The sequence below is a fragment of the Capra hircus genome, chromosome 2, assembly GCF_001704415.2.
Source record: "Capra hircus breed San Clemente chromosome 2, ASM170441v1, whole genome shotgun sequence".
Classification (NCBI taxonomy): domain Eukaryota; kingdom Metazoa; phylum Chordata; class Mammalia; order Artiodactyla; family Bovidae; genus Capra; species Capra hircus.
This window is the reverse complement of record NC_030809.1, coordinates 74,795,985-74,811,751: the sequence shown is the minus strand read 5'-3', so window position 1 is coordinate 74,811,751 and position 15,767 is coordinate 74,795,985. Positions and strand designations below refer to the sequence as shown.

The following is a 15,767-nucleotide window of genomic DNA, read 5'->3' as shown; positions in this document are numbered from 1 at the left end:
ATACATTCTTCGTGTTTAACTTTTTCTTAATGACACAGGGCCATTATTCTGAACTTCAGTTACTATGCAAGGTTATAAGATGGTGTTTGGTGCTTTCATGTCTTTGTTTTTTAATATATTTTCTTCAGTAGTTGTTAACTTAACACAACAGTTGTGCCTACTTCTAATAGTTCCAACAGACGTTTTTCTAGTTTGTTGCTTCTTGTGTAATGTGGTTTTAGTTCCTGAGTCAAGTCCGACTCTTGCTACCCCATGGACTGTAACCCACTAGGCTCCTCTGTCCATGGGATTTCCCAGGCAAGAATGCTGGAGTGGGTAGCCACTATTCCCTTCTCCAGGGGATCATCCCACCCAGGAATCAAATGCAGGTCTCCTGCATTGCAGGCAGATTCTTTACCAACAGAGTGAAGCCCCAGTGTCATATAATGTAGACATGACAACTTACAATCACAAATGATAGAACTGTGGGTAATGAGGGTATTCCTATGGCTGATGGGATAACAAACTGTATGACAGTCATGTTGGAAAGATGGGATTTTATTCCTTCAGATAACTGAGTACGGTTGTTTTTTTTTTCCACAAGCTGTGTTCTATAATTGTTTGAGTTACCCATACATTATATCATTTGTTTAAAAAAAAACTTGAAAAACTCACAAAACTTGATGCACTTGTTTTAGTCACTTAGTCGTGTCCAACTCTTTGCAACCCCATGGACTGTAGCCGACCAGGCTCTCTCCATGGAATTCTTTAGGCAAGAATACTGGAGTGAATTGCCATTCCCTTCTCCAGGGAAACTACCCAACCCAGAGATGGAACCCAGGTCTCCTGCATTGCAGGCGGATTCTTTACCATCTCAACCACCCATAGTCCACCTAAAATATTTTTATAACACACTTTATATGAAGAATGATGATTTTTACAATTTTTTTTCTAAAGACAGTTTAAATTAGAAGTTCAGATCCTGGATAAAAGGAGTTAGAAGTAAATTAATTAAATTGAATGGCTGACAGTTCCTAATGTATGACATAAAGTCTGTTCTGCCTATTAAGGTATTTCTAATATCAAGGCTCTATTAATTTTATTTGTAGAGTGATTCCCTATATTCCGGGGCAGAAGGGTAGTTGGAAAATGAAGTATAAAAAAAACAATGATGTGATAGTGGGTTTTGGGAGGTGATGGTAATAATAAAAAATGGCTGACTTAGCTCTTGAAAAGATATATTTAATTTACTTCATCTATTTCTATAATAAAGTAGTTCCCAGGAGTTCCTCAACTTCCATGCCTGCCATATCCTTTATAAAAACCAAGGCTTTTAGTTGCCTGTTAGACATAACGCTCTTTCAGAGTACAAAACACAGTGACATATTAGTTTCAAAATGTAAAGCAAACTTTAATAGGATCTCTTTATGGCAGCAGTCAAGCTGTAGTTTATATACAAGATAGTATTAAGCCATCTTAATACACAGTATCAGATGAAATCGTGTTAAATAGACTTTTTCTACAAAGTGGAATATTGCAATTAACTTATTCAAGTATTCCAGTCTCTCTTGTATTGACTCTATACATACAATACACGTCAGTTCAGCTCAGCTCAGTTCAGTCACTCAGTCGTGTCCAACTCTGCGACCGCATGGACAGCAGCATGCCAGGCCTCCCTGTCCATCACCAACTCCCAGAGTTTACTCAAACTCATGTCCATTGAGTTGGTGATGCCATCCAACCATCTCCTCTGTCGTTCCCTTCTCCTGCCCTCAGTCTTTCCCAGCATCAGGGTATTTTCATATGAGTCAGCTCTTCGCATCAGGTGGCCAAAGTACTGGGAGTTTCAGCTTCAACATCAGTCCTTCCAATGAACACCCAGGACTAATTTCCTTTAGGATGGACTGGTTGGATCTCCTTGCAGTCCAAGGGACTCTCCAGAGTCTTCTCCAACACCACAGTTCAAAAGCATCAATTCTTCAGCACTCAGCTTTCTTTATCATCCAGCTCTCACATCCATACATGACTACTGGAAAAACCATAGCCTTGACTAGACAGACCTTTGTTGACAAAGTAATGTCTCTGTTTTTTAATATGCTGTCTAGGTTGGTCATAACTTTTCTACCAAGGAGTAAGCGTCTTTTTATTTCATGGCTACAGTCACCATCTACAGTGATTTTAGAGCCCCAAAAAATAAAGTCTGCCACTATTTCCACCGTTTCCCCATCTATTTGCCATGAAGTGATAGGACCAGATGCAGTGATCTTAATTTTCTGAATGTTGAGCTTTAGGCCAACTTTTTCACTCTTTTCTTTCATTTTCATCAAGAAGCTCTTTAGTTCTTCTTCGCTTTCTGCCATAAGGGTAGTGTCATCTGCATATCTGAGGTTATTGGTATTTCTCCCAGCATTCTTGATTCCAGCTTGTTCTTTATCCAGCCCAGCATTTATCACTAAGTACTCTGCATATAAGTTAAATAAACAGGGTGACAATATACAGCCTTGACGTACTCCTTTTCCTATTTGGAATCAGTCTGTTGTTCCATGTCCAGTTCTAACTGTTGCTTCCTGACCTGCATACAGATTTCTCGAGAGGCAGGTCAGGTGGTCTGGTATTCCATCTCTCTCAGAATTTTCCAGTTTATTGTGATCCACACAGTCAAAGGCTTTGGCATAGTCAATAAAGCAGAAATAGATGTTTTTCTGGAACTCTCTTACTTTTTTGATGATCCAGTGGACGTTGGCAATTTGATCTCTGGTTCCTTTGCCTTTTCTAAATCCAGCTTGAACATCTGGAAGTTCATGGTTCACGTATTGTTGAAGTCTGGCTTGGAGAATTTTAAGCATTACTTTGCTAACGTGTGAGATGAGTGCAGTGTGCGTGAGTTTGCGCATTCTTTGGCATTGCCTTTCTTTGGGATTGGAATGAAAACTGACCTTTTCCAGTCCTGTGGCCACTGCTGAGTTTTCCATATTTGCTGGCATATTGAGTGCAGCACTTTCACAGCATCATCTTTCAGGATTTGAAATAGCTCATCTGGAATTTCCATCACCTCCACTAGCTTTGTTCATAGTGATGCTTTCTAAGGCACACTTGACTTCACATTCCAGGATATCTGGCTCTAGGTGAGTGATCCCACCTTCGTGATTATCTGGGTCATGATGATCTTTTTTGTATAGTTGTTCTGTGTATTCTTGCCACCCCTCTTAATATCTTCTGCTTCTGTTAGGTCCCTACCATTTCTGCCCTTTATTGAGCCCATCTTTGAATGAAATGTTCCCTTGGAATCTCTAATTTTCTCGAAGAGATACCTAGTCTTTCCCATTCTAAGCCCTCATATAAGCTTTTACTAGTTTTAACTAGCAAGTTCTAGTCTAACCCTTTTTGACAAATTTGACTCTTCTTTTAGTTTTGTTTTAATGTTTATTCTTCTGAATTTATTCATGTGCATGAGTAAATAGAGACAGATAGATATAGATAAGGCCATAGAGATTAGAATGGAATTATGTTATTATTATCTAAGTCTGCTCTTCTAGCATGTAACTACTAGAAATAAAGGAAGGGCAAAAAAAAGTTTATTATGAGAATCTTCTATATGTAGTTAATCCTACCTTCTTTCTCATTTATTCAGTAGACCAATTTGTGATAGCAGAAGTTTAGCTTTGGCCCTAGTTTAGAAATAGGTTAGGTTTTCAGAGTTCTTTTGTCAGTTTATTACTAGAAATGATGTTTAAATGGTGGTAGTTTTCTAGTCTAGGTGATCAAATATTTTAGCACATAACACTATTGATTCAATGAACCAAAGGTAGTCCTAATTTCAGGTCCTGAATAAAAGGAATCATCTGGTTACTTTTCAGAGAGAGAAAGAAGAGAAAACTGGTTTTTTGGATCAGACCTTTAGCTAGCCTTAGGCAGAGTGTATTTGACCACATTCCAGCTTCTTTTTGGAAGGACACTCACTTAGTGGTCAATCCTTAAGAGTAGATGTGTTTAACTTGGCTTGAAGAAAACGTCCTGATAATGGAGTGCCTCCTACTAGGGAGTTGAAGGAGGTGAGATAAGAGAACCAAATGAGCCAGGGACATAGCACACTGTCTCAGGGTGGGGTACTAGTTGGGGCAAGTCAGGTTACTCCATGACACAGTTCACTGATGAATAAGGAAGAGAGAACCTACCCCGTAGTAAGGAAGAGAGAACCTACCCCGTAGTAACATGTAAGATAAGCAACAATTCTTACAATTCTCACAAGCTCTGAATTATATACTCAGGTATCAAGTTTTTTTTTTGTACCCATTGTGAACAAATAAAGCAACGGTAGGTGGCAGTCACATTATAGAAAGATTTCAGTGATCCTAGTTTGCCAGTATATGAGCCCTTTTAATAACTGAAGCCTCTCTATCCCTTCTTTTCTCAGAGGAGTCTTATCTTAGTTCACCAACTACTTCTTTTACCATAATAAGTTTTTTTAGTTTCTTCAGTATACAAGATGTTTACTATAGATATTAGGTGATGGGTCTAGTGCAGATTTATGAGAGAGTGTAAAAGGTGTATATATATATATGTTAATATTTTTAAGGTAGTTGATAACAGACATTATAGAATTCTAGGTAGTGCAGCAAAGTGAATTGGAAATTTTTCTGTCTTACTTCACGACACTTAATCTATTATATGATCCTTTTCCAACCCAAATGTTTGTAGAAATGGTTTGTAATGTAAGTGGTTAGATTTCTACAATCTTGTCAGATAGCTCCATAACTAATAAGGACCCAGTTCCTTATCCAAATGAATAGACTTCTCTTATGAAGGTTAAATCTTTTTATTGTTGTTTTGCTTTGTTTAGATTCTGGTCATCCGTCTTGCAGAATTTTGTATAGGGGACTTGAGCCATGAGACCATAATACAAAAGTTAACTAGAGCTTATGATGGCAGATAAACAGGGAGTCCAGGACAGATTTTCCTAATCCATTTTTGCCCTTTCTATTATGCCGACTGCCCCAGGAAATCTACCATCTGTCATCAACTCTTTGTTGTCACTTTGGCATTTTTCTTCTTTCCTTCTCTTTTCAACTCACTTCTGTAGCTTCAGTTACCACCTGAGAGTTTTAGCTAATAGATTTACATGGGAATTTGCATTTGGCCAGTTGAACTGCCGTCGTACTGACATCACTCGCCAAGATCTGAAAGTTAAATTTTATCCTTTTCCACAAATGTACAGTGACATGTTCTGTCAGTACAAGAACAGACACAGGAGGAGAGCTGATACATTTTGTATGGGAACCACCATTTTAGATTCCACTTTTTTTCCCTTGGTTATATATAAGAGACTAAAAAATAATCAGTTATCTCCAATTTTGAGTGTCTGGTATTCAAAATTCAAGTTTGTTATAGAATTAAATTGCTCAGGAGATAGTTTTTTTTGCTCATAGTTTATATTCAGCTAGCTTCAGGTAGGCATTCAAAGTACACAGTCCAATAGGGTATCTGCCACAAATCCAGTGACAGTGTGTACTCCGAAACTTCAGGCAATGAAGATTCCATTGTAGCACTCTGATGTCCTCTTATTGCCTTGAAATCTTTTCAGGTGACCTTCTTCTATTATTCAGTGTATTTCTACATTAATGTACTTTATTACATACCAGTAACTGCATTTATGGAAGGCAATGTTTCTCTTTATGGGAAATGCTGATCTTAGTAAATTTTAACTGTGGGTAGGGAGATATTCTTTAATAAATAACTGAAAGACTTTTTCATAGTTCAGTGCTGGTCCTGTTATCTGTTATGTCTAGAGTATTTTATAAATGGTAACTAAATTATGGGGTCTGGAAAATCATCTCTACAAGAAATTTCGGAAGGTGTGCTACATGGTAGCTTATTATAAGTAGGTTAAAGCGACTGGCTTTATCTCAAGTGGCTTACTATGTTAAAGAAGAATTTAATATATTCAGCTCTACTGGTGAAACACCAAACAAGTTCTGACACCTCTGACAAGATGATTAAAGTTGGGAATGTTTTTCTTTTGACAGCATCAACAAAGAGAGCATCGTCGATGTGGAAGGCGTTGTGAGAAAAGTGAATCAGAAAATTGGAAGCTGTACACAACAAGATGTAGAGTTACATGTTCAAAAGGTAATTTTTTTCAAAATATAAAATTGTGTCCAGAAATAGATTTGAATAGTTCTTACGACTGTTGACATCAACTCTTTAATTAGAGTTGATATAAAATATTGAGATTTATAAATTGAATATTGACTCAACTAGTTTTTGTTATATAGCAAACCACCTCAATACTTAGCAACTTAAAACAACAAACATTTATTATTTGTTCATGATTCTGTGCAGTAAGGGAATTAGGGCCAGCATCTGGGATGCGTGATCTGTACCATGTGGTATATCAGCTGGGCTCACTGATGTTCCTGGGACATCTCTCCCTGTGACTCTCCCCATCCTGCAAGCTAGCCCAGGCTTGTTGACATGGTACATCTACCATAGCCATGTACGGGAAAGTATAAAATACATCTGAAAAGCTTTATTCACTATCATGAACCTATTTTGCTGTCAGCTTCTTTGAATGAAGATTGATTCATTATACTAACTCTTATTAATCATTGTATTGCCTTATAATCATTGTATTTCTGGTATTTTACAGTATAGAGAAGACAAAAGAGATAATACTGTATTGGGCTTAGATTCCAGCAATAACTTTTTCACATAGGATTTATCCCACATTTATTTTCTTAGACATAGAAACTAAAAATGTTATAAGTGAATTCACATATATTTAGTATTTTTGAAGTAACCCTGCAATCTTGAACCTACAGTCTCAGATCCAGACCTAGTTTCTATCCACAATATTCTTCATTGAATTTCTCTTATGGAATAGTCCTTTCCCACTCTAACCCATGTGTATGCGTGTGTGTGTGTGTGTGTGTGTGTACATGTCAGGTAGATGGACAAAAACAGATGGATGCAGGAAGACAGATTCATCCATACATGCTAATTTGGGAGTAGAGGTTGTATTTAATTGAAATTTATTGTCATGAAACTCTTTAAGATTTAAAAATTCTTGTATTTTTTACTGACCTAACTTGCCAAATTACTTTGTTCTCTTTTTGTACGTGTTATTTCAAACTAACTGCACCAGGAAGTCTATAACCTAATATAGGCAAACTGATCTAAAGGTATGCTGACCAGGGGGTGGAAAAAAAAACCCTATCTTCCAAGTAACATCTTTTTCAATACTTGAATAAATAAGATATTAGTGACTAGAGCAAGTAAATGTATTTCTAAAATATTTTAATTACCTAGGATCTAATTCAACCTTAATAAATGTTAAATATAAAGCCTAAAGTGCTTGCAGACAAATTTTGCCTTAAGAAAAATAATTATAAAGTATCTCACAAAGCATAAAACACTGTATACTAAATAGAATTTTATAATAAGCATAATGACGCTTATCATGTATTTATCCAGCCTGCAGTTACTGAGTAGTACCAAGCACTATGTGAAATTCTGGGGATGAAAGTGGTCACAACGTAATGAAGGAGATTTTTCTACTAGTTAGAAAAATGAAAGAGGTAGCTGTCCAGATCTCCAGCTTTGCACTGGAGATGAAGTTTTTATTAACTAATCGAAGGGAAGCACAAAACCTTGGGTATAGGGGGTAGCAATAAATAGTTCTGTTACTATGAGTAGGACTGGAGTATCCTTCTGATACTTCTTCTTGAAGTGTCTGAGTTGAATGCTAAATGTGATTTTACCAACTGGAAGAATATAATTTCCTTTCTGTAATTAACTAAGTAAAGTCTGTTTTCCTCTTGTGCTTTAGCAGATTTTCCAGGACTATTTGGGGAAAACTAATAGGGTAACATGCATTTAAGTGGCCGAAAAACCCAGTCTCCTTTATGACCTAACTGCTTTTTAGCACTAAAATGTGCATTTTTAGTTTGAATAAATATTGAGGGATTTTAACACCATAAAGAAACACCTTCTCCAGCAGCTCCCAACCAGGAGAGCAGCAGGAAGTGAGATATACTTGATACACTTGATGAAAGAAGGCAGTGAAGGGATATTTAGAAAATGAATGAGGAAAAGAAGGAGCAGTGTAGCAAAGTTGAGCTGACTTTGGTCCTGGTAGTGGAAATGGCCAGATACTGTTAACAGTTACGATAACTTATTTGTTAATGGCGCCTTCATACGATCAAAGTGTTTTCTTATTTTTTATTCCATTTGATTCTTAACACCAACCTCATTTTACAGAAGAATATTGAAGCTCTAGCTAAGGTGATTTGCCTGTGACAAGTTTCCTGTGACAAAAAGAGGCCTGAAGCCAGACCCCTCAACTCCAGTTATTACTTGTTTATGATACTGATGGGCACCTTAGAGTTTACAAAGTCTTCATACATATGTTATCTCATTTGACTATTCCAGCAACACAGGGATGTAGACAAGAAATAACTATTAACCCCATCTTATAGGTGTAGAAATATGTGCCATCTTGTTTGATTTTAGCAAGTAGTTTCAGTTATGTATGCAAACAATGTTTCTCATGTTAAGTCAACTGTAGATTCTTTTAAGCAAAAGATAACAGGTTTTGTGTGCTTCTTGATATTTTTGGTAATCTCTCACTTTCAGATTTATGTGATCAGTTCAGCTGAACCCCGTCTGCCCCTGCAGCTGGACGATGCTGTTCGGCCTGAAGTGGAAGGAGAAGAGGTGAAAACTATACTTTTGAAATAATGTGCTTCCTCTGTATATTTAGTTTACAAAGCATTGAAAACTCGATGTCCTGCTTTTATAAGAAGGGTACCTATGAATTGATTTGAGCTTCATTTTCATTAAAAACTACTCTTACATTAAAAGTTCTCAAAGTTTTTGCTCTCAGGATTCCTTTACATTTTTAAAAATAACTGACCCCACAAGCTTTTATTTTTATAGGTATGTCTACCACCATTTACAGTATTAGATACAATATTAGAAATTAAAACAAAATTTTTAATATTTATGACCTTATTAAAAATAATAATATAATTAGATTAGATGTCTGTATTCCTAAATAAATAATAAAAACAACAATAACATATGAAATTTTTTTTTAATGTCAAGAGTAACATTGTGTTACGTGTCTATATTCTTGGTAATATCTGGCTCAATACACAATGATTAGATTTTCATATCTGCCTCAGCATTCATTCTGTTGTGTCTGCACACATCATTAAGCCTTTGGAAAACTTCTAAATATAGTCAGGAAAAAATGGGTGTTTGAAGATATTATTGTGAAAAATAGGTTTGTCTTCACAGACTCTCTCAAAGTGTCTCACTGGTCCCCAAAACATACTTTGAGAACCACTGTTCTATGTCAGCTTTTATTTGTTCCTTCCATTTTCAACTAGCAGGTAAACTCCAGGGATCAGTGATTGTGACAGTGTTAATTATTCTGGTATCCCAGTAATGAGTCAAAGGTTTGGGTGTGGGAGGTGGATAAAAAGCATTTAGCTTAATTCATTCTCATTTCTCTTCTTTCAAGCTCTCTTTCTCTTAATAGCTTCTCTCTGGCCCCACTTGTTTCTAGGATCTTTGATTAGGGGGTATAATGTGAACACACATGAATATGCCTATTCTCATTTAAAAATTAACATGACTTTTACAAATGTTGTTTGTGTCCTTAAAAAAAGTTAATAAAATCTGGTTTTTTTTAATCTTTTTTTTAGGAAGGAAGAGCTACTGTTAACCAGGATACGAGATTAGACAACAGAGTCATTGATCTTAGGGTATGTCTCATTTGTTTATTTAGTGACATGATTGTGCTGAAATCAAGGTGGGCAAGAATACCATACCTGACTCAGGTTTATAGAAGTGATTGGCATTTGCCTATATGTAATAAGATAATACAAGAAGTAATTTACCTGACCCTCCCCCTAAAAAGAATTGTGGGCAACAAGGACAGTCAAGTAATAGTTCACAGGATACTGACTTGCTTCATTTTAAAATGACAAAGGAGTGTGAAGCTAATAAATGGGCTTACTTCCAGGTAGTACCTGTTTCAGACAAGATAGTCAGCAAGAAAAAACATAATTTTCACTACATAATTGTGAAAGAAGTTCTGTGCACATTTTAGAATGACCAGGTAGAGGTTAGCAGTTAATACCTCAATCCTTTGAATTTGATCTGAGCACAGAGTTCATAATAAAGAAGCAATTGGCTCTGGTGGTGTATATAGTAATCCCATACATAGGTCTTCTGTTTCCCTTTCTGGTTTGGTTGCAAGTGAAAGAGTTCAGTGGTTTCATCATCGTAGTAAAACCAATGTCATCTCTCTTTCTTAATATTTTGACCACATCTTCTTCCTCTTACTTAAATAATCTACCTAAAGCTTAAATGCTTTGTCACCTTAAGAGTTCTTTCTAACTTGTCTGCCCTTATTGTACACTCATTTTTTTCCCTGATTTTTTGCTTTTTGCCTGCTTTTTACCTTTTCCATTTTCATTAACAGTATATAGAAAAGGTTAGCAGTAATCAAAAGTTCTCTTAATACTGCCTAGAAACCTCAGGTTTTTCATAATTTTGGCCACAATAGTTAGACATCCTACTATATTGGCTATTTGTTCACAGAGGTTATTGGTTGTGCCTCTAGCATTTGGCCTGAAAAGCATTTTTCTTTGATTGGAAATAAAAGAGCAAAATTGTAATTTTCTTCTAGAATATGAAAAATTCTAAAATATATTCGTATACTGATTGTCATGCACCTAACTTTCCTCTCATATAATGAGTTATTTTCTCTATGAAGTTTCCAGGCATGTGGCCTGATTAGAAAGTACTCTGTCTCAGTTAATGTGTCAGATTGATTTAATTAGATTTTATAATTGTCTTATAGACATCAACTAGTCAGGCAATCTTCCGTCTCCAGTCTGGCATCTGCCATCTCTTCCGAGAAACTTTAACTAACAAGGGTTTTGTGGAGATCCAAACTCCTAAAATTATCTCAGGTATGCTTTATTTCTCTTAATTTTTTAAAATAAATTGGTTTCCCCAAAGTTGCTTCATATTAGATTTTTTATGGGGGATTTTTTTTCATTTGTTTCATTTTTTAAGAATCCCAAATGTTCCTTAAGGTTTATTGCTATGAGACTGTTTTGAAGACTATGCTATATAGCAGCAATCAGATAGCACTAACACTAGTAATACTAATTCCCTATTTCAGGAGTCATTACATGATAATGATTATAAAGTAAGGCAGTAACACATAAAGCAAGATTTTTTTGTTAATATAAGGTACATCAGAAACTACTTTCCTGATGTAGATTTCTTTCTAATTGGTATTACAATTTTGTTTTTTATAAACTGCAATGTCAAGTTACTAGATACAGACTACAGATGGGAAAACCTCATTAATTCTTATTCTTAATGAGAAGCTTAATCATTTAACTTTTTTAGTTACTTAAATAACAAAATGTTACAAATGGATTTTAATTATGTTTAAAATTTGAACATTGCTTTATTGATAATTAGCAAATTATTAAGAATATATCTTTTCTCCCATTAAAAAAAAATTGTTATAACTCGAGAGTAGCTTTAATAGATTTAAAATTGATGTAGAAAGAGAGCATATGTAGCCAAAGAAGTAAAATGGAGGTGTAGCCAAAGAAGTAAGTCTGTCCTAAATGTAAACTGTTTAGAATCAGATATATGACATATTAAGATGGTAGTTTCTCTGCAATTCTTGATTTTCTAGTTGTTTCTTTCAGTGAAATACTTGAACCAAAAGTATAAACTGTTTTTACTAGAAGTTTGCATTGATAAGTTTACAATTACTTGTAATAACTTAAATGTTTACGTTTCAGCTGCCAGTGAAGGAGGAGCCAATGTATTTACTGTGTCATATTTTAAAAATAATGCATACCTGGCTCAGTCTCCACAGCTGTACAAGCAAATGTGTATTTGTGCTGATTTTGAGAAGGTTTTCTGTATAGGGCCAGGTAAGGTTTTTGGCAGGTACGATTTTCTCAAAATTCGTTAATTGTACCATAGTAATGGTTTTAGAAACACATATTACATGCAGACATTTTGAAAGCTTAAATCTTTTTATATGCTGACTACGTAAACACTAGACTTTGGGTAAAAATGGCAATGTACTTAGGTAGACCTTCCAAATAATAAATTTTGTTGTCCTTGATAGCCCCTTTACTAATCTTGGAAGTTTACAGATGTGCTACCAATTTTATTCCAAAGCTGTTCTATTTTACTGTTACTATTTGTACTGTTCTTAGTATGTTAATATGCTAAAGCCCATTAGAAAGTAGTACAAATGTATGATATTTAGTAGGTTATATTAACATAGTTTTTAAGATATAGTTGTGACAAGTCCAGTATGCACACATAATCATGTGACAGATTCTTTTTTTTTTTTTTTTTTACTTTATTTTACTTTACAATACTGTATTGGTTTTGCCATACATTGACATGAATCCACCACGGGTGTACATGCGATCCCAAACATGAACCCTCCTCCCACCTCCCTCCCCACAACATCTCTCTGGGTCATCCCCGTGCACCAGCCCCAAGCATGCTGTATCCTGCATCGGACATAGACTGGTGATTCGATTCTTACATGATAGTATACATGTTTCAATGCCATTCTCCCAAATCATCCCACCCTCTCCCTCTCCCTCAGAGTCCAAAAGTCCACTATACACATCTGTGTCTTTTTTGCTGTCTTGCATACAGGGTCATCATTGCCATCTTTCTAAATTCCATATATATGTGTTAGTATACTGTATTGGTGTTTTTCTTTCTGGCTTACTTCACTCTGTATAATCGGCTCCAGTTTCATCCATCTCATCAGAACTGATTCAAATGTATTCTTTTTAACGGCTGAGTAATACAGATTCTTTTTCGAGACTAATTATAAGCAAAAACTAGCTTTACTTCATTCTTTAAAACTCACCAAATTATTTTATATATGTAAGTTTTTGATGGCTTAATAAAAATTAAATACCTGCTAATAGAAAAACTGGCAAGATCATTACGTTTTTTAGTTTTCTGAATCTATTAAACAGTTATATGTTGAACATCTACTGCATGTATACATCCTTGCTCTGGGTTCCATGTACATAAAAGAGGAATCAACCAGCGCTTCTCAAATGTTAATGTGCACATGAGTCACCTGGGGACTTTGTTAAAATGCAGATTATGACCAGTAGGTCGGGGGTGAGGCTTAAGATTCTACAGTTCTCACATGTTCCCAGGTATTGCTGATGCTGCTGATTTGCAGACAGACCATGCTTTGTGAAAGGAAAATCATTCTCCCTGCTTTCAAGACAGAATAAGACATGTATACATATAGCAGTCACAGGGAGTAATCAACTGATTTTCACAGCAGATAATCAGATTGTGCTGTGCAGTCAGCAGATTGGTGTTAATTATATAGTATAGAGAGTGTAAAAAGGGGAAAAGATGGAATTTGCTAGAGTCACAATGAGAGAGGGTTCATGCTGAAGTGGGCTCTAAGGACAGAGTAGGAGATACAGACAGTGGGGATTGGCGTTCTAGTCAGAGGAGGCGAGATGAGTAAAGAGCATGGGAGGAAATAAAAATAAGACTAGTTAGTGTTAAGAAATGGGAAGTACAGGATAGGACTAAATTATGAAAGCATAAAAGTTTTAAACATTTTGTCATTTTGTCTTACTATGGTAGTCATTTGGGAACCATTGTAAGTTACTGAGCAAGGATGAGTTATAGAATATGTCAATCTTGTAGTGATACGAAAAATGGAGCAGAGTAGAGTCAGGAAGACTGGAGAGGAGGAAAGTGCAGTGAGGATAATAGCAACTGGACTGAGGTAATGGCTGGAGTGTGTAATGTTACTTCATCTGCGCAGATTTCATTTAGCTTGAGTCAAGTTTGAATAAAATTAAGAAGTCACTATATTGAATCTATTTTAATTATTGAGAAGGCACTTCAGAATCTTGCATTCCCTTGGGATTCGCATGAGGCTCATTTATTAATTTGCATTTGTTACAGCTTTTACTACTGTAGGAATTTGTAATGAACTTGCCATCCATGAGAATGCTGAGACAGATGACTTATCAAAGATTTTTTTCCAACCCTATAATGATAATGAAATAATGCCGTTGGAGTACTAGTAAATAGAATTTTTGTATTTAAATCCCAATTTATCCAAAATTTAAAACACCATTTACTATGCTATGTAATGTATGCCAAGTATGTTTTTACATACTATGTAAACACCATTTACCATTTTCTTTTATTAATGTTACAGTATTCAGAGCTGAAGACTCTAATACACACAGACATCTGACTGAATTTGTTGGCTTAGATATTGAAATGGCTTTTAATTACCATTACCATGAAGTTGTGGAAGAAATTGCCGACACTTTAGTGCAGATATTCAAAGGACTTCAGAAAAGGTAAAAATATATATATTTTATAACCTTAGATGAATATAATTTTCAAAGCAATTTAAGTTCTTCAAAATGAAGCAGTTCTTAAAGCATGTAAACTAAGTTTTTATTGAAAAAATATATATATATGAAGATTTGCCAGTTAGATTATCAGTTAATTAGTGGGAAAAGCCACACTCAAAAGAGTACTTCTGAATCTAAGTCAGTTAGGGCTGCAGCCAGTTAACCTAGCTAGCTAATCTTCCAGATTGTAAACAGCCTAACTATATATTTGTTTTTTCCTCAATGTTTTACATCCTGAATTTCTCAGATATAGAGCCTATGTTACCCTTATAGCAGTTTATTTTTTGAGAGATAGTATGAGATAGTAGGACTTCCCAGGAGGCTCAGTGGTAAAGTATCTGCCTGCCAGTGCAGAAGACTCTGGAGACACAGGTTCAATTCCTGGGTGGGGAAGATCCCCTGGAAGAGGAAATGGCAACCCACTCCAGTATTCTTGCCCGGTGAATCCCATGGACAGAGGAACCTGGCAGACTACAAGTCCCTGGGGTTTGCAGAGTTGAACATGACTGAGCAAGAGAGCACAGGGAGGGAACAGTATTTCACAGCTTCAACTCAGCTAAGTCCAGGTAGCCTGAGATCGAATCCCAAGTTTGCTATATATATCTTGTGTGCGCATTTTGGAAGTTATATAACTCTGCCTCAGTTTCCTCTGCTGTTACAAGTGAAGATAATATTATTACTTATCTCAAAGTTAGAGTCCCTTTAGTCTTTCAGTTTCTAATCTTTACTGAATCTGTGTAAGTTAAGCCTCTGTTCAGTTCAGTTCATTTCAGTCGCTCAGTCGTGTCCGACTCTGCGACCCCATGAATCGCAGCACGCCAGGCCTCCCTGTCCATCACCAACTCCCGGAGTTCACTCAGACTCACGTCCATCGAGTTGGTGATGCCATCCAGCCATCTCATCCTCTGTTGTCCCCTTCTCCTCCTGCCCCCAATCCCTCCCAGCATCAGAGTCTTTTCCAATGAGTCAACTCTTCGCATGAGGTGGCCAAAGTACTGGATCTTCAGCTTTAGCATCATTCCTTCCAAGGAAATCCCAGGGCTGATCTCCTTCAGAATGGACTGGTTGGATCTCCTTGCAGTCCAAGGGACTCTCAAGAGTCTTCTCCAACACCACAGTTCAAAAGCCTATGTTGGGACTGTTTAATTTTTCGATCAGTTTATATTTACAGCAAGTGCTCAGTAGAAATTAGAAACTAGTATATTGAAGGGACTTTCAGCTTATTTGGGCCTGGTGAATTGATACATTTATAGAAATTATTAGGCATGTTCTGGGTGTTCAGAAAACTGAATTATGTAAAATGTTCAC

At 36.1% G+C, this 15,767-nt stretch overlaps 1 protein-coding gene across 1 annotated transcript in view; it reads left to right on the top strand.

The window, feature by feature from the left end:
- DARS (aspartyl-tRNA synthetase) overlaps window positions 1–15,767 on the top strand; it is a 65,141-nt gene that overhangs the window by 34,230 nt on the left and 15,144 nt on the right. Inside the window, exons 5-10 of the mRNA XM_005676187.3 lie at window positions 6,003–6,105; window positions 8,611–8,691; window positions 9,687–9,746; window positions 10,850–10,961; window positions 11,817–11,951; window positions 14,255–14,402. Coding sequence (XP_005676244.2) covers window positions 6,003–6,105; window positions 8,611–8,691; window positions 9,687–9,746; window positions 10,850–10,961; window positions 11,817–11,951; window positions 14,255–14,402 — 639 coding nt within the window. The remainder of the gene's footprint in view (window positions 1–6,002; window positions 6,106–8,610; window positions 8,692–9,686; window positions 9,747–10,849; window positions 10,962–11,816; window positions 11,952–14,254; window positions 14,403–15,767) is intronic.